Source organism: Cetorhinus maximus, chromosome 30 (genome assembly GCF_964194155.1).
Source record: "Cetorhinus maximus chromosome 30, sCetMax3.hap1.1, whole genome shotgun sequence".
Classification (NCBI taxonomy): Eukaryota; Metazoa; Chordata; class Chondrichthyes; order Lamniformes; family Cetorhinidae; genus Cetorhinus; species Cetorhinus maximus.
In genome coordinates this window covers 11,652,959-11,678,919 of record NC_135908.1, presented here as the reverse complement: position 1 = coordinate 11,678,919, position 25,961 = coordinate 11,652,959, and the positions used below count along the sequence as shown (strand labels likewise).

The 25,961-nt window shown below is 45.8% G+C and overlaps 1 protein-coding gene across 1 annotated transcript in view; it reads right to left on the bottom strand.

The window, feature by feature from the left end:
- Positions 1 to 25,961, bottom strand: part of LOC144670075 (thrombospondin type-1 domain-containing protein 4-like) — a 253,990-nt gene that overhangs the window by 154,399 nt on the left and 73,630 nt on the right. The window contains exons 6-7 of the mRNA XM_078532470.1: positions 17,225 to 17,327; positions 7,136 to 7,272 (exon numbers count right to left, since the gene is read on the bottom strand). Coding sequence (XP_078388596.1) covers positions 7,136 to 7,272; positions 17,225 to 17,327 — 240 coding nt within the window. The remainder of the gene's footprint in view (positions 1 to 7,135; positions 7,273 to 17,224; positions 17,328 to 25,961) is intronic.

The following is a 25,961-nucleotide window of genomic DNA, read 5'->3' as shown; positions in this document are numbered from 1 at the left end:
TACTGAAGTGGTCCATGCCCATATGCAGCAAGACCTGAACAACATTCAGGCTTGGGTTGATGATCTGGCAAGTAACATTCATGCCACGCAATTGTCAGGCAATGACCGTATCCAACAAGAGAGAATCTTCCCTTGACATTCAATGGCATTACCATCACTGAATTCCCCACTATCAACATCCTGGGGGTTACCATTGACCAGCAACTGAACTGGACTAGCCGTATAAATATTGTGGCTATAAGAGCAGGTCAGAGGCTAGAAATTCTGCGGTGAGTAACTCATCTCCTAACTCCCCAAAGCCTGTCCAGAGTGGACTAATCAATGCTCCTCTGTTGTTTCAGGAGAAGACTGCCCACAGCAATATAGAAAGATTGTGGGCCAGCAGAGGCCCCACTAGTCTCCTAATCCTTTCAAGGTATGAGCAAGATGCCCTGGAGCTTGAGAGCCAGCACGCCCCACATGCAACCAGACATGGAGTGGCGGGGGTGTCAGTCAAAGGTAAGAGTGCAGTGCACAGAGATGAGAATTTCGGCTTGTGCAAACATTCTATGTAGTCTTTTCATCGATGTGAGCTTTGAACCTGGAGTCCCCATTGATCATTGGAAGACAATGCCACCATGATGCAGGCCTCCGTTATCTCACCAGGTGTCTGGCATGCACAGTGACAGTGTGATGACTTTAACTAATGGCATATCTTTCTTCTCCCTTTTAGGTTAGCCAGCAGGGGTCCAATCTCCAGACCCCGAAGAGCCACCCTGACACCGGAGGATCACCAGGCTTCATTTGCACATGCGTCACACCCGCTCTCTGAAACAGGCACCAGCACAGATACCAGCACCTTGGTGGTCATTAGAGCGGCAACTAGTACCTCAATGCACATAGGTAAGGGCACTTCACAATCGCTTGAGGTACAGGCGGAGGCAGAGGGTGCCCAGAGCACTGGCAGTCGGAGGACTGCTGGAGACCAGGTCGATGCCCAGTTGAAGGCAGATGATGAGCCTCTGTAGTTGTCCATTAGGTGGCAGATGCTGGTTGTTCAGCAAGATGTGTGTGAGGATCTGGCGGAGATCTGTGGGGGTCTGTGTGTCATGGTCTCCGTGATGGAGGAGTCCATGCGGAGCGTGAGCACTGCATTGACCCTCATGGCTGAGTGCAATGTCTTCTCCATTGATAGCGTGGTGTCTCTCATGGAGAGGCAGCTCCAGGGACAGAATGAGGGGTTCCTGGGTTGTGCTCGGACCTGCAAGCCCTCACACAGGCAATGACCTCAGGTGGTCTTGTCAGTGTGGGAGATGGATGAAGCACCCAGTATCCTAGCTAGGTGCCCATCCATCCATGGTGTGCAGGGAGCTCCAGAGCGACCTCACGTTGGCGCACGAGCTGATTGTCGTCTCTGCGGGCTCCTCTCAGGATGCTCTAGATGACAGCAGCAGCTCCTCCACCCTCCGCCAATGACAGTGGCAATGATGACTGGGGAGATGCCAGCTCTGGCACTGGCTGCTCTCTCCCAAGCAGGGCCAGCACATGCTCCACTGGCCAGAGGACACCCGCCAAGGTCATCAAGACCAACAAGACAGTGGAGTCAGCAGGCTGTCTCCAATGCCAGTGCCAGCGAGGGGAGAGCACCTAGACGTAGCACTCGCAAACGTAAGTTAAAGGCACCATGAGCACAAGTGGGACAGATCACAGGTGATTTTATGTTCATTTATGTTTACTTTATCTATAGTGGTCTGGGATTGAAGACCAGAGAAGTTTATGTAAGTAGTCTGAAATTGTCAAAATGAGATAAATTGTGTTTTTGTCATCATGGCCAAAGTGTACTTCACATTGTTATTTTATTGCTGCAGGGTACGCCATCATGTAATACTGGACGTAGTTATCTCTGAACTTTATTATACAGGCAATGAATGTTCTTTCAGGCATCCGGGATGAAGGAGGCAGCCCTGGCATATGTTTGAAGCTGATCTTTGGCAGCCTAGCTAAAGGAGTGTTAGATCAAGGTGTCCTACCTCCCGGGAGATTACTGAGGTCTGGCTCTACGCCCTCAGCGTTCTCCTCACGGTGCTCATCTTCGGATTCACTACTGGACTCTCATCTGTGGTCTGTGTAGCTGCATCAAGATCTTCTTCCTCCACTGGGTCCCCCCTTGCCAGTGCCAGATTGTGGAGAGCACAACATGCAACCACGATCAGTGACACCCACTCCGGGGGGTATTGTAGTGCTCCCCTGAACAGTCCAGGCATCGGAAACGCATCTTGAGAAGACCTATGGTCCTCTCTACTACCACCTTTGTGGAGGCATGACTCATATTGTAATGCTTCTCTGCCTCTGTTCTTGGGTGGTGGAGTGGCATCATGACCCATCTCTTCAAGGGATAGCCCTTGTCACCCAGCAGCCATCCATCCAGTCGGGCTGGAGCACTGAAGAGCCTCAGCACCTGGGAGTGTCTCAGGATGTACGCGTCATGAGAGCTGCCAGGGTACCTTGCACAGACTTGCAGAATATGCATCCTGTGGTCACACACTATGCATGTTCATGGAGTGGAATCCCTTCCTGTTGACGAAGGCACCCGCTGACTTGCTGGCACCTTGATGGCCATATGTGTGCAGTCGATGGCACCCTGGACGGGGGAACCCAGCAATCGCTGCAAAGCTTCTGGCTCGCTCAGCCTGGCTGGCCTCGTCCATATGGTGAAGAATAAAGGTCAGTACCAGCTTCACGCAACTGTGGACAGCTGACTGGCACACCCTTCACAGATCCCCCACTGAGCCCTGGAAAGAGCCGGAGGCATAGAAGTTGAGGGCCACAGTGACCTTCAGAGCCACTGGCATAGGGTGTCTCCCACACAGTTGGAGCTGATCTCAGGCCTAATCACATGGCAAATGGAGGTCATGCTCTCCCTTGAGAGTGGAGCCTCCTTCAGCATTGCACCTCGGACATATTGAAATAGCTGCATCGCTGCCTGTAAACCCTGGCAGCAGGATAGAGGTGTCTTCTGCAGCCGCTTCCGCCTTGTACTGCGTGCTGGCCCTGCGCCCTTGGTGCCTGCGCCTCCCCTCCCACAGGTCCCTCCCCTGGGAGCTGTATAGGGACACAAGGCCGCCTCTCCCTTCTGCACCTCTCTTCCTCCTCATAGGAGCTGCCTCCAGCGGAGACCACAATCCCCATTACCAGGGTAAGGGAAAGCTGACTGATACCTGGAAGGATCCACTTTGTCTGAATCTTCCAGCAGCCTGGCAGACAGCAATGAGTCCTGAAATGAAGCCTGGAAGCCTGGGGAGATGATGGCATAGTGGTATTGTCACTGAACTAGTAATCCAGAGACCCAGAGTAATGCTCTGGGGACCAGGTTTGAATCCCGCCACGGCAGATGGTGGAATTTGAATTCAATTAAAATCTGGAATTAAAAGTCTAACGATGACCATAAAACCATTGTCGATTGTTGTAAAAACCCCATCTGGTTCACTAATGCCCTTTAGGGAAGGAAATCTGCCATCCTTACCTGGCCTATATGTGACTCCAGACCCACAGCAATGTGGTTGACTCTCAAATGCCCTTTGAGCAATGGCAATTAGGGATGGGCAATAAATGTTGGCCTAGCCAGCGACACCCACATCCCATGAATGAATAAAAAAAAAAGACGAAGTCCTGAACAAAGATGAAGCTGCCAAGTACCAATAAGCAACCAGCTGCAAAGTTTCTCCAAAACTCCTCACTACTTGCACCCTGCTGACACTTTTTATCCCGCCCTTGGATGAGGTTTGTGAAAATGTCGGCTGGCCGCCTGCCTCTTCTGCCCGTGCGATGAGCACAGAATTGCACGGGCAATTGAGTAAGCACGGGGGGTGGGGGGGTATCTGTGTGAACGTGCAAGGGAGGGGTCTGTGGAATCAATGACTGCCTCCTGAAGAGGAAACTGAGGGTGGGTGTGGTAGGAGGCAATGATGAGTACAAGAGAGGACAGTGAGCCGGAAGGGTTGGAGGGTGAGGGTGCAATGGTAGCGGCAGAAAAGACAGCAAGGGTGGTTGGTGGGGACTCGGAAGCAGACACGGACCATGGGGGGCGGTCAGGGAGGTCAATATGGATGGGGTTGGGATTCTCAGGAAGGTAGGAAACACGCATGTTCACCTGGACATCCTGGAAAGAAAAGGGTTTTGGTTGGTAGGTGACGATGGGGAGGTGGAAGGTGATGCCGGGGGGCCAAAAGTGATGGGGAAAAGGACATGGATGACTGGGAGAGGGGAAGGGACAGGGGAGCTGAAAAGAAACTTAACGACTACCGTGGCTGTCGAAATCGAAAGTGAGCGGAGCCTCGTGTTGGACGGGCACAAGTACTGCATGGGAGTGCAATCAGTGGGTGGGCGGAGATACAGGTCAGCTCAGATCGACAACTGAAAAAGAACCCCAGCAGGCAGCACTGAAAATGGTCAGGACATTGAGATGAGTGTGATAGAGGAAGGCTCCGCATGTGTGGGAAAATGCTTGCAAGAGGCTCCAAAAGGCCCTGCCACACACACACACTTCACCCTCCAGAATAACTCGCGGCCCGGCTGCGTGCAGCTAAACTGCTTGTGGGGTGATGCAGGGGGAGGACTCGTGAGGCTAGTGAATGAAGCTGAAAGACACCATTACACATTATTCAGTGAGAGCGAATATATTTTCAGATTATAAAATGACAAAATGTGCTCACCCGTGCAACCACTTGTGATCAGAAATTCCTAACTTTTCTAGGCCTACTACTTCTTCCAGGTGCTGCCCTGACATCCGCAGGATGGGTGGAGACAGCCTGTGCAATGGTTGGCCCTATTGCCTCTGATGACTTTGGTGTGTGTCCTCTGGAGGCCACGGTTTGCTTTGACTGTCCTCCTGTGGGCTGCTCCCACTCCCGTGACAGAGGGGTCACAAGCAAAGGGAACTTGGAGGGAGAGGACAGCCTCTGAGATTCCTGAGTGGGTGACCCAGGGATGTCCAGCTGCTGGTCCTCCACCGGGTGCCCAAGCGCCCCGGCCTGACTCCTTGAGGGAAAGGAGCACCTTGAGGGATGTTGAGGTGTCCCGTTTCCCTCATGCATTGCCACTGCAGGAGTGGCTACCACAATGGAGTGCAGGTCTGCACATATCTCCATGTTCTGCTGGGTCAGGGTCCACCATTCTTCCCATGGAGACCTCCATACGTGCACATGTGGGCACCATGTCATCAGAGAGCAGGTGGACGCACTCCTCCGACTCGTGAGCCACTCTGTTGAGGGCTTCCAACAGCTCTGTGTGATGTTCCCCACCTTCTGCTGATTCTCCATGATGAGTTGGAAGGCTGAATCCAGAGGCTCGTCATCTGATTCGGACCTTACAGATGCCTCTTCCCCAACAGTCCCCCGAGTGCCAGGGAGCTTCACTGAATCTGCCTCCTCCTTCTGCAGACACATGTCCGTGCGGTGACGACCAGAGTGTGATCCCGAACCTAAACTAGATCTATGAGCTACCAAGGTGTGTGTCTCTGAGCTGGTGGAGGGTGCAGGTGAATGTTGTGATGGCTGTACAGGTGAGGAGTCATCCTCGTCCTCTTCCAATGTCTCCTGCAGCTAATTTCAGGTGTGGGGGCTGGTCTCAACCTCTTCCTGCTGGCACCTAGAATGGAGAGAGGAGAGAAGGAGTGACTGCCTAGGCTCACTCAAACGTGGCACTCATCATTCATCTTGATTTTCCGAGGTTGTTTGGATTATGCATGCTTCCTCACTAGATGGTTGAGGGATCCTGACCTCACTGTCAGCAGAGGGACAGTCATGGTCCTCCCCTGCCAGCACACCAGCCTGCTGTTCAACTTGTGTGAATGGCCTAAGCTCAGGCATCCCCCCTCCCATCTCTCTCTCCCTCCTGTTGTGAGCTACCTTTTCCTGCATGAAGTCAGATGAATGGCTTGTGAGCACGTATGATGAAAGAGCAGGTCGCAGGTTGCTCAATCTGTGGCTGTTAAATGATCTTGTGACTCCCCAGAACCCAACCACCATATACATGACACAAATGAGGGATGAGATGGAATAGTCTTTAGTTGCCTGGATGAGTGCAGAACACTCAGGAAGCTGGACAAAACAGGCCACTTGATTGATACCCTATACAGCACCCTCAACATTCAGTCCCTCTACCACCTGTGCACAGTGGCAGCAGTATATACCATGTGCAAGATACACTGCAGCAAGTCACCGAGACGCCCGGAATAGCACCCTCCAACCCTGTGAGCTCTACCAGCTAAAAGGACAAGGGCAGCAGGTGCTTGGGAACAGCAGTGCCTGCGGTTGCCCGCTGTGCCTTCGCTGTGGCTGGGTGAAAAACCCTGCAGTTCCCTCGCAAATAGCACAGCATATAGACTGCAGGGGCCCAATAAGGCAGCAGCGCACCACCTTGTCGAGGCCATTTAGGGATAGACAAGAGAAATGCTGGCCTTGCCAGTGATGCCCAGGTCCAACGAGACAAACACAGATGTGGTGAGGTGGGTTGGAAGGGTAGAAGGTTCACTTCCCCTAGCGGCATGGATTAAATTGTTGACCCTTTTCCTGCACTGCAGGGCGGTTGTCCTCTACACCCCATGGGTGCCGACTGCCCTGGCTACCTCCTCCTAGGCTGCAGTGGTTGGCCTCCTGCGGCCATTCCTTTCCTGAACTGCCTCCAGTAGATGCTCTAGGGACATGTCATGGCTTGCTGCCTTCTCCTACTCATCCTTTCCTTCTTCCTGTTAGTGAAGGGCTGTCGGTTGCCTTTCAAATACGGCGCCTGGATGTGATGGTGGGGCGCTCACCTTCCTACCCGCCCGGCCACAAGACTCAATACGGAATACACACATGCGCATCTAATTAGGCAGAGAGTGCAAGACTGCACGTAAAAGCCTGCCCCACTCTGCAGCACTAATTACTCCCGCTTTCTCATCCTGCCATGGAACTTATGGCGGGAGAGGGAGATTCTGCCCACTGTACACTTTGTAGCAAAGTCATGTATTTGCACCATACAGTTTAACAACTAAAATTGTAACCAGCAAATACCATCTAAGAATAAAATTAATTTATACAAATAAACAGGCAGGAGCCCAAAAGCTGTGAAGTTTCATTCTTCACCTTCCACCCTTCTAATGCTTCAAAAGTCTTACCTTACATTGCCCTGAGACACACAGAGATGTTGCATTGGGGTCACATGGTGTCCCATCAATTACTTTCTCAGCCTGACGTAAATAGAAACGGTATCCGACCGCCCTGCAGTTTAGTTCACACTTCTGATGGCCACGGACTAAAAGGAAGCAGAAACAGGCAAGGCATTAATTACAATCCAACCTCACATCTGATGAAGCCAGACATTAATTAAAATCCAATCTCAAGTCGAACTGGGACAAGATAGTAACAAGGACATTCTGGGGAGGGAAGGTAAACAGCCAGTGATCGTGGTACACATTGGTACCAACGACATAGGTAAACTAAGGGATGAGGACCTGCAAGCTCAGTACAGGGAGTTAGGAGATAAATTAAAATGCAGGATCTCAAATGTAGTAATCTCAGGATTACTCCCAGTTCCACGTGCTAGCGAAAGCAGGAATAAGAGGATAGACCAAATGAACATATGGCTGGAGAGATGGTGTAGCCGGGAGGGATTCAGATTCTTGAGGCACTGGGACTGGTTCTGGAAAAGGTGGGACCTGTACAAACTGGACGGGTTGCACCCAGGCAGAGCTGGGACCAGTGTCCCTGCGGGGGCTTTTGCTAGTTCTGTTGGGGAGTATTTAACCTAGTGTGGCAGGGGGATGGGATCCCAGGAGTAGGATCAGATTGGTCAGATTCAGATCAGAAAAATGGAGGTAGAACATTAGCTAGGGACGTTGTGATAGACATGGAGTTACAGGAGAAGCAAAGTTTAAAAAGTGTCCAGCAAGGGAAATTGACGGGGTTAAACTGTTTATACTTCAATGCAAGGAGTATTACAAACAAGGTAGATGAGTTAAGGGTACAAGTAGATACATGGCAGTAGGATGTCATTGCTATAACAGAGACCTGGCTAAAGGAGGGATAAAACTGGCAGCTAAATATCCCTGGTTATAGAGTCTTCAGACATGATAGAGTAGGAGATAAAAAAGGAGGGGGGGTAGCACTAATGGTTAAAGAATCAATTCCAGTTGTGAGAAGGGATGATATACTAAATGGGTCAACAAACGAGGCTTTATGGATTGAGCTTAGAAATAAAAAAGGGGCAGTCACACTACTGGGAGTATACTACAGACCCCCAAATAGTGAAAGGGAGATAGAAGAACAAATATGTAGGCAAATTTCTGCTTGTAAGAATAAGAGGGCAATAATAGTAGGAGACTTCAACTATCCTAATATCAACTGGGATTCAAACAATATAAGGGGCACTGAGGGAGAAAAATTCATGCAATGTGTCCAGGAAAATTTTTTCAACCAATTAGTGACAAACCCAATGAGAGGAGATGCAATTCTAGACCTAATCTTGGGGAACGAAGAAGGGCAAGTGGGTGAAGTGACAGTTGGCGACCATATCGGGGACAGCGATCACAATTCAGTTAGATTTAGCATTACCATGGAAAAGGACAGAGATAAGGCAGGAGTAAAAGTCTTGAACTGGGGGAAGACAAATTTTGCAGAAATGAGAAGGGACTCGGCTGAGGTGGACAGAACAGCACTGCTGGAAGATATAACAGTGGAAAATCAGTGGGAAGCACTAAAAAGCGAGATCCTAATTGTACAAAGTAGACATGTCCCCTACAAAAATAAGAGTGGTACTGCCAAATCTAGACCTCCCTGGTTGTCTAGAGGAATACAGGGGAAGATCAAACAGAAAAAGAAAGCGTACGATAGGCACAAAGAACTAAGCATTGCAGAGAGCCTAGACGAATATATGAAGTGCAGGGGCGAAGTAAAAAAGGAAATAAATTCAAAGAGAGGGTATGAAAAAAGATTAGCAAGTAAAGTTAAAGATAACCCAGAGATGTTTTACCAATACATTAATGCTAAAAGGTTAGTTAAGAAAAAAGTGGGACCTATCAGAGATGAAGATGGAAACTTGTGTGTAGATGCAGAGGCTATGGGAAGGGTTTTGAATGAATATTTTGTCTCCGTGTTTACAAAGGAAAGGGAGGATGTAGATATACTAATCCAGGAGGAACACTGTGAGATATTGGACGGGATAGTCATAAAGAGAGAGGAAGTACTCCAAGGGTTGAAATCCTTGAAAGTTGATAAGTTACCAGGGCCAGATGGATTGTTTCCGAGGCTGCTGAAGGAAGTCAGGGAGGAGAGAGCAGATGCTCTGAGAATGATTGTCCAATCTTCACTAGATACAGGGGAGGTACCAGAGGACTGGAGAAATGCAAACATAGTTCCATTGTTCAAAAAGGGATCAAAGGAAATGCCAAACAATTATAGGCCAGTTAGTCTTACATTGGTGGTGAGCAAATTAGTAGTATCAATCCTGAGAGATAGGATTAACTGTCATGTGGAAAGGCATGGACTAGTCAGGGATGGTCAGCATGGATTTGTTAAAGGAAGGTCTTGCCTCACAAATTTGATTGAATTCTTTGAGGAAGTGACAAGAAGGGTCGATGAAGGTAGTGCAGTGGATGTTGTGTACATGGATTTTAGCAAGGCATTTGACAAGGTCCCACGTGGCAAATTGGTCAGGAAAATAAAAGCCCATGGGATTCAGGGTAATGTGGCAAACTGGATAAAAGGTTGGCTTTGTAACAGGAAACAAAGGGTAATGGTCGATGGATGCCCTTGCGAATGGAAAGTTGTCTTGAGTGGTGTTCCACAGGGCTCGGTGTTGGGACTCTTGCTGTTTGTGTTATATAATAACGATTTGGACGTGAATGTGGGGGGCACGTTTGGGAAATTTGCAGATGACACAAAGATTGGCCGAGTAGTGGATAGTGTAGAGGATAGCCATAATCTCCAAAACGATGTAGCTGGGTTGCTGGAGTGGGCGGTAAAGTGGCAGATGGATTTTAACATAAAGAAGTGTGAGGTCATACATTTAGGGAGGTCAAACAGTTACAGGGATTACAAAATAAATGGGACTATACTAAGAGGGGTAGATGAAGTGAGAGATCTTGGCATACAAGTACACAAGTCCCTGAAGGCAGCAGTTCAAGTAGACAAGGTTGTAAAGAAGGCATATGGAATGCTCTTCTTCACTGGCAGAGGTATAGAATATAAAAGTAAGGATATAATGTTAGAATTGTATAAAACACTGGTGAGGCCACAACTGGAGTATTGTGTGCAGTTCTGGTCATCACATTACAGGAAGGACGTAATAGCTCTGGAGAGAGTGCAGAGGAGGTTTACAAGAATGTTGCCAGGGTTAGAAAAGAGTAGCTACGAAGAGAGATTGGATAGGTTGGGGTTATTTTCCTTAGAACACAGTGCATTGATGGGCAGAGGGATTTGGGTGTACAGGTCCACAGGTCACTGAAAGTGGCAACGCAGGTGGATAAGGTAGTCAGGAAGACATATGGAATGCTTGCCTTCATTGGCAGGGGTATTGAGTATAAAAGCTGGGAAGTCATGCTGCAGCTGTATAGAACCTTTGTTAGGCCACACTTGGAATATTGCGTGCAATTCTGGTCGCCACATTACCAGAATGATATGGAGGCATTGGAGAGGGTGCAGAGGAGGTTTACCAGGATGCTGCCTGGTCTGGAGGTTATTAGCTATGAGGAGAGGTTGGAGAAACTCGGATTGTTCTCACTAGAGCGACGGAGATTGAGGGGCGACTTGATAGAAGTTTACAAAATTATGAGTGGCATTGACAGAGTAGCTAGTCAGAAGCTTTTTCCCAGGGTGGAAGAGTCAATTACTAGGGGACATAGATTTAAGGTGAGAGGAGAAAACTATAGAGGAGATGTGTGGGGCAAGTTTTTTACGCAGAGGGTAGTGAGTGTCTGGAATTCGCTGCCAGAGGAGGTGGTGGAAGCAGGTACGATAGTGGTGTTTAAGGGGCAACTTGACAAATACATGAATAGGATGGGAATAGAGGGATACGGACCCCGGAAGTGCAAAATGTTTTAGTTGACGGGCAATATGATCGGCGCAGGCTTGGAGGGCCGAAGGGCCTGTTCCTGTGCTGTACTTTTCTTTGTTCTTTGTTCTTAAAAAGAGGTGACTTGATTGAGGTGTACAAAATTATGTGGGGAATAGATAGAGTGGACAGGATAAAATTGTTTTCCTTGATGGAGAATTCGAGATCCAGGGGACATAGGTTCAAAATAAGTGGCAGAAGATGTAGGGGGGAGATGAGGAAGAACAGAGAGTAGTGGGTGTCTGGAATTCACTGCCCAAGTTAGTAGTAGAGGCAGAAACTTTAAACTCTTTTAAAAAGTACCTGGATCTGCACCCAAAGTGCTGTAAGCTGCAGGGCTATGGGCCGGGTGCAGGAAGGTGGAATTAGAAAGGGCACCTGGGTGTCCACGGGCTGGCATGGACAAGATGGGCCGAGTGGCCTCCTTCTGTGCTGTAACTTTTCTATGGTTCTATAATAAAACTACAAGTCTAATGGCAACAAGACAATTTTAGATTCCTACTGCAAGTCTGACAAGGAAATGACATTAATTATAATGCCACTTCGGACATTAATTATAATGTCACTTCATGAGGAGGAATTTCTTCTCTCAAAAGGTTGTTAATCTTTGGAATTCTCTAAGGTCATTGAATATATTCAAGATTGAGTTAGATTCTTGATCTCCAAGGGAGTTATGGGACACAAGCAGGAAAGTGGACTTAAAGCCATAATCAGCCATGATCTTACTGAATGGCAGAGCAGGCTCGAGATGCCAGCTGGCTTCCTCCAACTCTATTTCTCATGTTTTTATGGTCTCATATAAGTAGTTTTTCAATATTGGCGAGATTTTAGTAGTTTAAGTTTAAAGTTGCCTTGATACGAATGTCAGAGCAATAGATATTATAATTGTTTTATCATTTTATAGAATATATATGATAGATATAACTGAGGTAATATTGTGTACATTGAAGCAATATTCTCTTTGTGATGATTCAATTACACTCTAGTTTTCATCAAAGATGGACACCACAATCAACTTCAATGCAATTAAGATAATTCATTAGAAGGCAGCTGAAACAAACAATCTGAGAGAAAAACAATGTGATCAGAGTGTAGCCTATAATCCAGAAAAAAAATGTGGATATTGTTACAAAGGACTAGCAGGATACAAGACAAGCAAAACCCTGTGGCTAGCGTCTTAATGCATAACAATCATTGTCAGGGTTGGCTAGAAGAGAAAGTGAATTCCTGACTTCTGGTTTATTTCCCTTCTGAATTAGAGTGTCTGGTCATCCTTTTCGTAGTATTTTCCATTCAGCTGATTACAATGGGATATGATTAAAGTTTAGTTAATTTCATATTTTTTAAATGGTGTCTTGGATGTCATGAATGTTTCTGTGATGAATGTTACATGTCCAAGCTGACATTTGAATTTATGAGGTATTTTAAGACATGGTGATGCTGATCTTTATAAGATCTTTATAAAATCTAAGATAATGAAAGCTGTTTGAAAGACGAAGCATAATAATAATAATAATGATCCCAAATTAGGCAGATACTTGATATCTCCATAACTGGAGGAAAACGTATCACGGTGTTCTTTCGATGTTAATTTAACATAATATATGACAGAAATTTTGATTACACAATTCATTTTATTGTTCCAGAGAACAGTCTGTCAGCATTGAGAGCTTTTAGAAAAATTGATTATTTATATGTTTCTAAGATCACTGGAGGACACCAAATGATGAATGTTACGTAATGCAGGGCACGTGTTACAAAGCAGTTTTGCAAACGTGCCATTGAAAAAAAAATCTTTTTGCTGTGTTCTGTTATTTTGAGATTGTTGAAGAATTAAATAAAGCTCTTGTCTGTTTGTTTTAATAAATTTGAATTTTTATCTTCTTTGTCACATTTTACCTGTACAGTGAAAATACTCATATCAAGCTAAGCTGAGAAATGAATTACAAACTAATAGTATTTCTAATGGGGAGAGAAATTAATTACAAACCAATTGCAAGTTTAAAATATCAAATCTACAGCAAGAACAACTGATGCAATGCATTTTAGGAACTATGAGCTTTGTTGTAGAGGACTGTTGCTGTTTGTCTATAGCTGAAATAAATATTTTATAAAACATAATTTTCAAAATTAATTAATGATAAATGCAGTGGAATCAGAGTTGCTGCATAATGTAGCTGGTTTGGATTACATTATTCCCCACTTTCCTTTTATCTGCATTCCTATCCTTGCATCAATTATTCCATCCCCCTCCCTGGCCAGTATCTGAGGCTGAACCAGATCAGTTACCTCTAGCTTCAGCTTTTCCAATGCTCTCCTGTGTAGGCTGCAACTTTGCACCCTCTGTAAACTTGAGTTCATCAAAAATCTTTGCTTCCTGTTAGCTAACTTGTACCAAGGCTTCGTCACCCATCACTCCAGACCCCATGAAGTCTCATGGCAGGGCAGCTATTTAGGTATTGATACCCAGAGTGTGTCAGGAAGAGATAAACATTTTTTAAAAAGCAGGAAATAAGGTCCAAGGGAGAAAAAATGACAAAAAAGCAAAATTAATGGCTCTTTACTTAAATGCACATAGTATTCAGAACAGAATAAATGAATTAATAGCACAATTTGAGGTTGATGTGTATGATATTATAGCCATTACGGAGACGTAGTTACAAGGAGATCAAAGCTGAGAACTAAATATTCAGGGTTATGTGACTTTTCGAAAGGACAGGCTGGAAGAAAGGGATAGTAGGGTAGCTTTGTTAGTACGAGATGGAATAAGTACAATAGCAAGAAATGATCTTGGATCGGAAGATGTAGAATCCATATGGGTGGAGTAAGAAATAACAAGGAGAAGAAAACACAGGTGGAAGTATTCTTTAGGCCCCCTAACAGTAGCCATGCTGAAGAACGTAGAATAAATCAGAAGATAATGAGGGCATGTAAAAAGGCAGTACATTAATCATGGGTGACTTTAATCTTCATGTAGATTGGGAAAATCAAATTGGCAGAGCTAGCCAGGAGCAAGAATTCATAGAGTATGTTTGGGACAATTTCATAGAACAATATTTTGTGGATCCAACCAGGGATCAGCCTATTTTGGACCTGATAATGTGTAATGATGCAGGTTTAATAAATGATCTCAGTGTAAAAGACCCCCTAGGAAACAGTGACCATAACATGGTAGAATTTAGCATTCAGTTTGAGAGTGAGAAACTTGGATAAGAAACAAGTGTGCTAAACTTGATTAAGGGTAATTACAAAGGAATGAGCGCAGAATTGGCTGGAGTGCACTGGGAAAGGGGTTTAGCAGAAAAAACAGTTGATAAACAATGGCAGACAATGAAGAAGATTAGTGGTAAGCTGGAGGTTTGGGAAAGTTTTAAAAACCAACAAAAGATGACCAAAATATAATAAAGAGGGAGAAAACAAACTTTGAGGGTAAACTAGCAAGTAATATAAAAACAGGAAGTAAGAGCTTCTTTAAATAAATAAAAAGGAACAGAGAGGACAAAGTGAACATAGGCCCCTTAAAGAATGAGGCTGGGGAAATAATAATGGGGAACCAGCAAATGGCACAGGAGTTGGATAAATACTTTGCATCAGTCTTCATGATAGAAGACACTAATAGCACTCCAAAACTACTAAATAATCAAGGGCGGAGGAAATAAATACAATAAATATCACTGGAGATAAAGTGCTAGGGAAACTAATGGGACTAAAGGCCGATAAGTCTCCTGGACCTGATGGGTTGCATCCTAGGGTAGTAAAGGAAGTAGCTACACAAATAGTGAATGTACTGATTGTAATCTTCCAAGCGTCCTTAGATTCTGGAAAAGTCCCAGAGGATTGGAAAACTGCCAATGTAACCCTTATTTAAAAAGGGAGGGAGTCAAAAAACAGGTAACTTCAGACCAGTTAGCTTAACGTCGGCCATTGGGAAAATATTGGAGTCTATTATAAAGATGTCTAGCAGAGCATTTAGAAATGCATAATATAATCAAGCAGAGTCAGCATGGCTTCATGAAGGGGAAATCATGCCTGACAAATTTATTGGAATTCTTTGAGGAGGTAACAAGCAGGATAGGTAAAGGGGAACCAATAAGTGTAATATATTAAGATTTCCAAAAGGCATTCGATAACGTACTGCACATGAGGCTACTTAATAAGATAAGAGCCCATGGTGTTGGGGTTAGTATATTAGAATGGATAAAGGATTGGCTAACTAATAGAAGACAGAGAGTTGGGATATGGGGGGCATTTTCAAGATGGCAACCTGTAACTAGTGGAGTGCCACAATTATTTACAATCTATATTAATGGCTTAGATGAGAAAAGTGAATGTACTATTGCCAAGTTTGCGGATGACACAAAAATAGGTGGGAACGCAAGCGGTGAGGATGACACAAAGAGTCTACAGAGGGATATAGACAGGTTAAGTGAGTGGGCAAAAACTTGGCAGATGGAATATAATGTGGGAAAATGAGAGGTTGTGCATTTTAACAGGAAGAATAGAGCAGCGGAATATTATTTAAATAGAGAAAAGTGCAGAAGGCTACAGCACAGAGGGATTTGGGAGTACTTGTGAATGAATTCCAAAAACTAACATACAAGTTCAGCAGGTAATAGGGATGGCAAATGGAATGTTGGCCTTTATTTCAAAGGGAATGGAGTATAAAAATAGGGATTCCTTGCTAAAACTATACAAAGCACTAATTAGACCATACCTACAATATTGTGAACAGTTTTCGTCCCCTTATCTAAGGAAAGATATACTGGCATTGGAGGCAGTCCAGAGGAGGTTCACTGGATTGATCCCGTGTGTGGAAGGATCTTCTTATGAGGAGAGGTTGAGTAGGTTGGGCCTGTACTCATTGGAGTTTAGAAGAATGAGAGGTAACCTTATTGAAACATATAAGATTCTTAGGGGGCTTGACAGGGTAGATGCTGAGAGGTTGTTTCCTCTTGTGGGAGAGTCTAGGACCAGAGGGCATAATCTCAAAGTAAGGGGTCGCCCATTTAAGACAGAGGTGAGGAGGAATTTCTTCTCTCAGAGGGCAGTGAATCTGGGGAATTCTTTACTGCAGAGGGCTGTAAAGGCTGGGTCATTAAGTATATTCAAGGCTAAAATAGACAGATTTTTAATCAGTAAGGGAATCAACGGTTATGGGGAAAAGGCAGGGAAGTGGAGTTGAGGGTTATCAGATCAGCCATGATCTCATTGAACGGCAGAGCAGACTCGATGGGCTACATGGCCTACTTCTGCTCCTACGTCTTATGGTCTAAACTTGGGCACGAAAACCTCCTGCTGATTACCATGTACCGTCCTCCCTCCTGTCCCCTTCCCTCAGCTGATGAATCAATACTCCTCTACGTTGAACACCACTTGGAGGAAGCACTGAGGGTGACAAAGGCGCAGAATGTACTCTGGGTGGGGAGAGCTTCAATAGCCATCACCAAGAGTGGCTAGATTTTAAACAGGTCTAGCAAACTCAACACTGGGCTGAATTACTTACTCCTGCTCCTATTTTCTATGTTTCTTAGGTAAGGAGACCAAAACTGCACACAATACTCCAGGTGAGGTCTCAACAAGGCCCTGTACAGCTGCAGTAAAACATCCTTGTTCCTGTACTCAAGTTCTCTTGCAAAGAAGGCCAACATACTATTTGCCTTAACTGCTTGCTGCACCTGCATGCTTGCTTTCAGTGATTGGTGTACAAGGACACCTAGGTCCCTTTGTACATCAATATTTCGCAACCTATCACCATTTAAATATTAGTCTGCCATTCTGTTTTTCATTCCAAAGTGGATAACTGCACACTTATCCACATAATACTGCATCTACCATGTATTTGTCCACTCACTCAACCTGCCTAAATCATCTTGAAGCCTCTTAACACCCTCCTCATTCTGTGAACAGCATGGTTGCAACAAAGCATTGGGATTTCCTTGCTGAGTAGTCCAGGATTAGAGAAGATTATCCATTGTGGATAGGGATTGCTCTGTGTAAATTATACAGGGCCACTCCTCAGTGCTTCAGCCTTGCTTGATGTATTGCCTGATAAGCAATCTCTTAACAACAGCAAACACCAGACAAAAACAATCTCATCCAGCTGGAGCTACAGACTACTATAAGTTGCAGATCCTGCAATAATACTTTCTATTCTTACCATCATTGAAAGGCTCCCACTCGTAGAACTGTCCCATGAATGGTTGATTGTTGTAGGATGCGCACTGTACCTCTCTAATGTCTCTGCCACTTCGCGGACATGACTGTTGGAATGGAAATGCATAATGACTTGTATTAAAGATAATTTTTTTTTTAAAACAGTATTAACCAGTAAAAAATGTGTAAGTTCCATGCATTGGTTTTATTTTTTATCATTTCATTTCTCCTCAACTTCTAAATTTACAGGTTATGGAAAAATAAACAGGAGCACCCAACATGTGTTGAGCATAATCTTGCACATCTAATCTGCTTCATTCATGTTGTCCAAATGATTATGACAGAATGATTGCAACAAAGTGATGGGATCTCCTTGCTGAGTAGTCCAGGATTTGAGAAGACTATCCATTGTGGATATGGATTGCTCTGTTTAAATTATGAATTTGATGTGTTCTCAATAAACATAAGCTCCAGATTCCCTACTTCAGGATTTCCATTCTTGACTAATTATCCACAAGGAGGCAATAAGCCAATTTGTTTATCCAAAATTCCTATTGAGAGTAATTTTACCAAGCTGGCAGATCGACCTCTCCAACGAATGGGAAGACTACCTGCTAAATGTAGGTGGCCTCCCAGCAGCAGCCTGGGGGGTGCAGGGGGTTGCTGGGGCAGTGTTTTTGCAATGAAAGAGGGGGTAATGAGGGAAGGCAGCCCACGTGGCCCCAGCACTTTCCTCAGAGGAGTATACCTCCATCAGCAGGGAATTTATATGTTTTTTTATTACCTGTGGCCTATCTGTTGTAGGTCACAGGAGCCCTGATTTTTCAGAGTGACCACTATTTCTGTTGGAGCTGCTGAGGCTCCTGAGCTGCAAACCCTCTGATGGGCCGGCAGCTCTCAGAGGCAGGTGCCGATCCTGAACAACTCCAGTGGCACCTTATTCAATGGCTGCTACCCGTATAATTAAGGGAAAGTCCCAATGGTCGGCCATGCATTTTGTCGACACGTTATTTCCAGCAATGTCAGGACTTTGCTGGTTTTGGTTAAATTTGGCCTACTGATTCTGTTTTTCTCTCCACGGATGCTGCCTGCCCTGAGTCGTTCCAGCATTCTCTATATTTATTACTAAGGGGAGAATTTTTCCTATGGTGGACAGGCTGGGCGGAAGCGGGTACGGAGCCAATCGCCACCCGAGATTGGCTGCGTGCCGCCATTTTACACTGGCGGGCCAATTAAAGCCCGCCCAGCGGAACACGCGGCCAGTAGCGCTCAGTGCTACCTGTGCGGGCGGTGGAAGGAGGGAGAGTTAGGACCTGCGCTCATTCGCGCATACGCACGAAAGAGCGCAGCAATCTGCCTGAGGCGGAGATTGAATAGAGAATAAAACATCTTAATAAATGATGTAAAAGTTTATTTAAACATGTCCCCTCATGTGACATGAGTTGGGACATGTTTGTGAAGTTGGGAAAATTTATTTATTTATAAAAGCTTCAGGAAATTTCATCCCGCCGTGGATGAAGTTTCCTGAAAAATGCGAAGGCTGCTTGGGCTTTTCGGCTACCCGCCAACCTTAAGGGTGGACAAGCAGCATCCTCAACTAATTTAATTACTTTCTTAATGGCCTTAATAGGCTATTGACATTTCAGCCGCCTCTGGCGCGCGCCCACTGAACAAAATATCGAGATGATGCGCGATGACGTTGGGAAGCATGCCCGACGTCATCGCGCATTACTTTACACGTCGGCGTGTCGGTCCTGCCCCCGCACACCAACCGGAAGATTCAGCCCTAAGGAAACGCCTTGTCAGAGTCCACTCTCCACTGGATAAGGACATAAAATTGTATTTGTGCTGCACAGATACTAAGTGACCAATTTCTCTTAGAAAAGCAATGGATTATATAAAATGAAATTGCTATGATGAGTAGCTCTCCTGAACTTAAGCTAAGGCCTATTAATGCCAAGAGCAGAGAAGTGTCTGCAAGGCATTTAGTGAGGAATATATTTGACTTCAGAATTTGTGATAATAAACAACTTACACTTATATAGCAAATTTAACATTATAAAACATTACAAGATGCTTCATAGAAGGACATTGAACCACATAAGGCGATATTAGGACAGATGGTTGAAAGCTTAGTCAAAGACGTGGGTTTTAAGGGGAGCTTTTCTTTTATTCTTTCATGAGATGTGGGCATCACTTGCTTGGCCAGCATTTATTGTCCATCCCTAATTTCCCTTGAAAAGGTAGTGGTGAGCTGCCTTCTTGAACCACTACAGTACATCTGGTATAGGTACACCATAGTGTTGTTAGAAAGGGAGTTCCAGGCTTTTGACCCAGCAACAGTGAAGGAACGGCAATAAAATTCCCAATCAGGATGGTGTGTGGCTTGAAGGAGAACTTGCAGGTGGTGGTGTTCTCATACATTCTCTACCCTTGTCCTTCTAGGTGATAGAGGTCACGGTTTTGGAAGATGCTGTCGAAGGAGCCTTGCTGAGTTGCTGCTATGCATCTTGTAGATGGTACACACAGCTGCCACTGTGAGTTGGTGGTGGAGGGAGTGCATGTTGAAGGTGGTGTATAGGGTGCCAATCAAGTGGGTTGCTTTCTCCTGGACGGGGTCAAGCTTCTTGACTGTTGTTGGAGCTGCACTCGTCCAGGCAAGTGGAGAGTATCCCATCACACTCCTGACTTGTGTGTCGTAGATGGTGGACAGACTTTGGGGAGTCAGGATGTGAGTTACTCGCCACAGAATTCCCAGCCACGGACTTGCTCTTGTACGCACAGTATTTATATGGCTAGTCCAGTTCAGTATCTGGTCAATGATAACAGCTTGGCTAGGATCACATTAGTTCTAGAGCACAAGTCATCAGTACTACTGCCGGAATGTTGTCAGGGCCCACAGACTTTGCAGTATCCAGTGCATTCAGCCATTTCTTGATATGACGTGGAGTGAATTGAATTGGCTGAAAATTGGTATCTGTTAAACTGTTATGATGGGGATCTCAGGAGGAGCCCGAGATGGGTCATCCGCTCGGCACTTCTGGCTGAAGATAGATGCAAATTTCAGCCTTATCTTTTGCACTGATGTGCTGGGCTCCCCCATCATTAGGGATGGGAATATTTGTGGAGCCTACACCTCCAGTGAGTTCTTTAATTGTCCACCACATTCATAGCTGGATGTGGCAGACTGCGGAGCTCAGATCTGATTAAGGGGAACTTAACGGAAGAAAGAAGGGTACTGAATCAGAGACATTTAGTGGGGGGCATTCCCAGAGTTTAAGGTCTAGGCAACTGAGGCACAGCCACAAATACTGGAGTAATTAAAATCAGGGGTGCTCAAGAGGCCATGATTAGATCAATGCAGATAATGTGGAGGGCTGCAGGGCTAGAGATTACAGAAACAGGGAGGTGGAAAAGTCATGGAGCCATTTGAAAACAAGGATGAGAATTTTAAAATCGAAGTGTTGCTGAACTGCAAGACCATGTAGGTAATTGAACAGGAGTTGAGCAAGTAAAGACTTGGACAGCAGAGTTTTGGATGCCATCAAGTTTACAGAGGGTAGAATTTTGGTGGCCAGGAGGGTGATGGAATAGTCAAGTCTAGAGATAACATCGGCATGAATAAGGATTAAAGCAGCAGATGAAAATCAAGCAATATTACGGAGGTGGAAAAAGGGAATCTTAGTGAATGTGTGGATATATGGTTGAATGCTTATCTCAGGGTCAAATTTGACACCAAGGTGGTGATCAGTTTGGTTTAGTCTCAGGCAGCTGCCAGAGACAGGGATGGTGTCAGTAGCTCAGAAATGGAGTTTGGAGTTGAGACCAAAGGCAATGGCTTCAGACTCCCCAATTTTAGCTGGATGAAATTTCAATTCATCCAGTGCTGAGTATCAGGTAAGAAGTCTGATAGTTTAACAAAGTGGAGGCGAGAGAGGTGGTGATGAAGTAGAGCTAGGTGTCATCAGCGTACATGTGAAAACTAATACTACGTTTTCGGATGACATGGCTAAGGGACAGCATGTAGATGGGAAATATTGGGGCGGAGGGGGGCAAGATGTCCCAGTCACTTCTTCTCCCACTCCTTCCACTTTACTTGGGGTCGTCACAATACTGGTTGATCACCCTTCTCCATCTCTGCCTGTCAATCACTTATTCTTCTTTCAATTTTGCTACATTTAAGTCTCTCATCCTCTCCTGCTCCTACTTCTTATGTTCTTATGTTCTCACCACCTTTCTCGCATCTTTCTATCTGGTCTTAGACCTTCCTCTTCTCCTTCTTCCTGACAATGCCATCTTCAACACTCACCTCACCACATATGCTCCCTCATTCCACAACACATGACCATACTGTTTCAATCTCTTCTCAGCCACTTTCTTTGATGCTTCCACAATCTTCATTGATCTCCTGATGTACTGAGTTCTGCTCTTTTCCTTTCAAGTTACTCCACACATCCATCTCAGTATCGATATCTCATTACTATACAGCTGATGTTCTGCTCTTCTTGATGTTGTCCAACTTTCTGCACTATATAACAAGGCTGGCCTCACAACCGTCTTGTAGAATTGTGCTTCAGAACTTGCCACACCCCTAGCCAAGCTGTTCCAGTACAGCGGCAACACTGGCATCTACCCAGCTATGTGGGAAATTACCCAGGTATGTGCTGTACACAAAAAGCAGGACAAATCCAACCCAGCCAATTACCACCCCACCAGTCTACTCTCGATCATCAGTAAAATAATGGAAGGTGTCATCAACAGTGCTATCAAGTGGCACTTGCTTAGCAATAACCTGCTCACTAACGCCCAGTTTGGGTTCTGCCAGGGCCACTCAGCTCCTGACCTCATTACAGCCTTGGTTCAAACATGGACAAAAGTGCTGAAGTCCCGAGGTGAGGTGAGAGTGACTGCCCTTGACATCAAGGCCGCATTTGACCGAGTGTGGCATCAAGGAGCCCTAACAAAACTGGAGTCAATGGGAATCAGGGGGAAAACTTTCTGCTGGTTGGAGTCATAGCTGGCACAAAGGAAGATGGTTGTGGCTGCTGGAGGTCAGTCATCTCAGCACCAGGACATCACTGCAGGAGTTCCTCAAGATAGTGTCCTCAGCCCACCCATCTCACACTGGCCGGGCAATTAACGGCCAGCCAGCGTGGAACGCGTGCTGCAGCGCTCAGCGCTGCCAGGGTGGGGGCGGGAAGAGCACAAGTGCTGAAGTTCACACATGCGCGCGAGTGCGCGCAGTAAAAGCTCCCTGAGGCACAGAGCTGTCTCAGGAAGCTGAAGGTATCAATCAATAAAAATAAAGGTTTTTAAAATAATGAAAAAAATGACTCCTGGCATGTTAAATATAAGTGTAATAAGTTTTTTTTCAATCAATGGTCAAAACCTCATCCCGCCTGTGGATGAGGTTTCACCAAAAATGCAAAGGCCGCTTGGCCTTTTTGCCTGCCTGCCTGCCTACCGAATGGTTGGATAGGCAGTGAATAATTCCAATCAATTAGTTAATCAAGGACCTTAATAGACTGCCTAATTGTCTGCAAGTGGGCTGCCGATTCCCACGCGCGCCCGCCGACCGAAATATCGCGTGAGTGTGCAATGACATTGGGATGCTTGCCTGACATCATTGTACATCATTTTACACTCGAATGTACTGTTTATTTTTTCCCAAAGATTACTGGTAAAATTGGTACTATGATAGAACTTTATTGTTAAACAGGTAAAGTCCAAAGGCATAAGTGAAACAATGGTAATTTGTATTCAAAGGGGAAAATATGGATAAAGGAGAGAAGGCTTTGAGTAAGGGAAGGCATTTTAAGATCTAACACAAGTTTGAAAAGTCTCCAGCATCTAACCTCAAGCTGCTGTGTACAAGGAGCCGAAGCTGGGAAAAACTCACTTTGAATTTCACTATCCAGGGTGTGTGCTTTGCCTGGCTCTTCTTAAATCTGTGGGCGGAATTTTCCGTGCCTGCTGGCAGCAGGCGTGATAGGTGCCTTGCGCGGGCAATATGGCATGATCGGTTTCACGACGGCGAGAAGGCAGCCCACCAACGGAGGGCCGTGTTTCCCACCAACGGTCGTCAAGTGGCTCTTTGTAATATCATTAAAAGGCCATCCCGCCAGGCTCTTGTACCACCGAAGGATCATCCGTCCACGTCGATGGGAATGCACGTCAACATGTTTCACAACAGCAGACAGGCAATGTGCACTCCAAGGCCCTCACTTTGGGAGAACTGGGGGTGAGTGAACAGCATTGTTCTGCAGAGCTCTTCAGGGTCGCCTGTTGCTTTGTGGGCTTCAAGGGCACCAGGGAGCTGGGGTGAAGGGCTGCCACGGAGATGACTGATGAGGAGGTGTACGGGGGCAACTGCTGCCCAGCCTCAGAGGCGATTGTTGCCGGGGGGGGGGGAGGGGCAACTGCTGCCCTGGCGTCAGATCCCAGGCACAAGAAATCGAGGTGGAGGGCAGAGTAGGTGAGGGAAGCAGCCATGCAGTAGGGACACCTGTATAAACTGACCATCCCTCTGTAACTGAGACAGTTCAGGTACAGCCACAGTGATATAATTGGGGTCGGGCTCCTAGACTGCCCGCTCACACAAGCAACACGGAGGCACTAAAGTGTCATCTAGCGCTCAGGTCTTCGTAGCTACACACGGTGGACTACATCAACCGCAAGGAATTCCACTCATTGAATGTGCAGCTGATATGCGACCACCAGAAACGCATCCTGCAGGTATGCGAACGGTTTCCAGGGAGCGTGCACGACGCCTACATCTTCAGTCGGTCACAGATCCCTGGAGTCCTCCAGGGTCCACAGAAGCTCAGGGATGACTCCTTGGGGACAAGGGCTACCCACAGAATCTGTGGCTAATAACACCTGTGCAAAGGTCTCATGCTGCAGCAGAGTGACGGTATAATAAGGCTAATGCTGCAGCTCGCAACTTGGTGGAACAGACCATCGGGATGCTGAAGATGAGGTTCCAGTGCCTGGACCGTGGTGTCCAGGGCAGCCGCCACCCTACCAGTGTTGACCTCAGTGCGTTGGCATGCCGGCACTATCACCTCAGCCTGAAGGCGGACTGACTCCTCCATCGTGCCTTGCAATCTGAGGAGTGCAACAGGCATCCCTTCTGATGTTCCCAAGCTTGACTTTGCAGCTCCAGCAACTGTGACATCACCGAGTCCAGAAGCTCATCATCTGACTCAGACTCAGCAATGTTCTGGGCTCGAGCAGTCCTCCAAGTGCCAGATACCAGAGAAGTCCCTGCCACTCCCTGCTGTGGATCAGACAGTGCGATGTGCTCACCAGATTGTGATCCCGAGGCTACTCTAAAGCTAGGTCCCACCGAGGTATGTGTCTCTGCGCTGGTGGAGTAGGTGGAAATTCCCAGGGAGTTTTTCTTCAGAATAACAAGGTACTGAGGATAGAGGTGAAACTCGAAAAGTGGTGTGTTTTCAATGTAATAAAGTTGGACGTACGAAGTCAGTGTGTTGGAAATTGCAGGGAAAGTCTGTTGGGATTATTGGGGTGCAGAAAAGTTCTGGAAGTAAAGGTACTATTGGTTCTGAGGTTCAGGCACAGGAAAAACCGGTGGTTTGTGTACAGGTAAAACAGGGAGAATCAGTGATATGTAAAGAAGTGGGAATGTGTTCACAATGTACCCAAGAGAATTCTGAGAAGCAGGTTGCAGAAATGTTTAAAGATTTTGTGTGTGAAGGGGAAGTCTTTCCATGTGTACAGGGTGGAGTAGGTAAAGATGTTAAATTTTTAAGAAACAAGGGGCTACTCAATCCTTAATGTTGTGGGATAGGAACATTTGTTGTTCAGAGGGAGTATTGCAGGAACAGGTGTTAGTAAGTGGGGTTCGTGCAGGGGTTCAATTTATTTTGGGTAATGATATAGCGGAGTCCCAAATGTGGGTGATGCCTATGGTAGTTAAGCAGCCTGTAGAAGTGTTTTCAACATAAGAGTTGCAGAGAGAGCATCCTGGATTGTGTTTAGATTGTGTATAACATGATCACAGGCTCATAGGTTGAAATAAGAAGAACAGGAAGTTCAAAGGCAGAGAGAAGATGTGGAAGTCCACTTAGCTGGCACTGTGTTTGATAACATTGTTCAGGAGGAAAGAACAGAGGACAATTCAGCTGATGTGTTGAACTCAAGGTAGTTGCAGAAAAAGGATTCACAAATAAAACAGTTAAATCTAACGGCTTACTCACAAACAGAGGCAAAATGTATTCCGGAATGTTATTACCTTAAGGGTAATGTTTTAATGAGGGAATGGAGGCCTCATCATGCTTCAGGAAATGAAAGCTGGAGGGAGGTGCATCAGTTGTAATACCATTTGGATATAGAAATGAGATTCTGAGGAATGCTCATGAAATTCCAATGTTGGGGGAGGTGGGGGATGGTGGTATCTAGGAATTAGAAAGACACAGGCAAAAAATACAAAAAACATTTTTATTGGCCTGGATTGCATAGGGATGTAGTCAAATTCTGTAGGACATGTCACACATGTCAGGCGATAGGGAAACTACAAGCAGTGATTAAGCCGACACCTTCAATTCCAATTCCAGCATTTGAAGAACCTTTTACTAGGGTCATGGTTGATTGTGTAGGACCCCTACCTAAGACTAAGAGTATTAACTGACAATAATGGATGTGTCTACAAAGTTTCCTGAAGCAATACCTTTGAGAAATATCACAACAAAGAAAATTGTGAAAGAATTGACTAATTT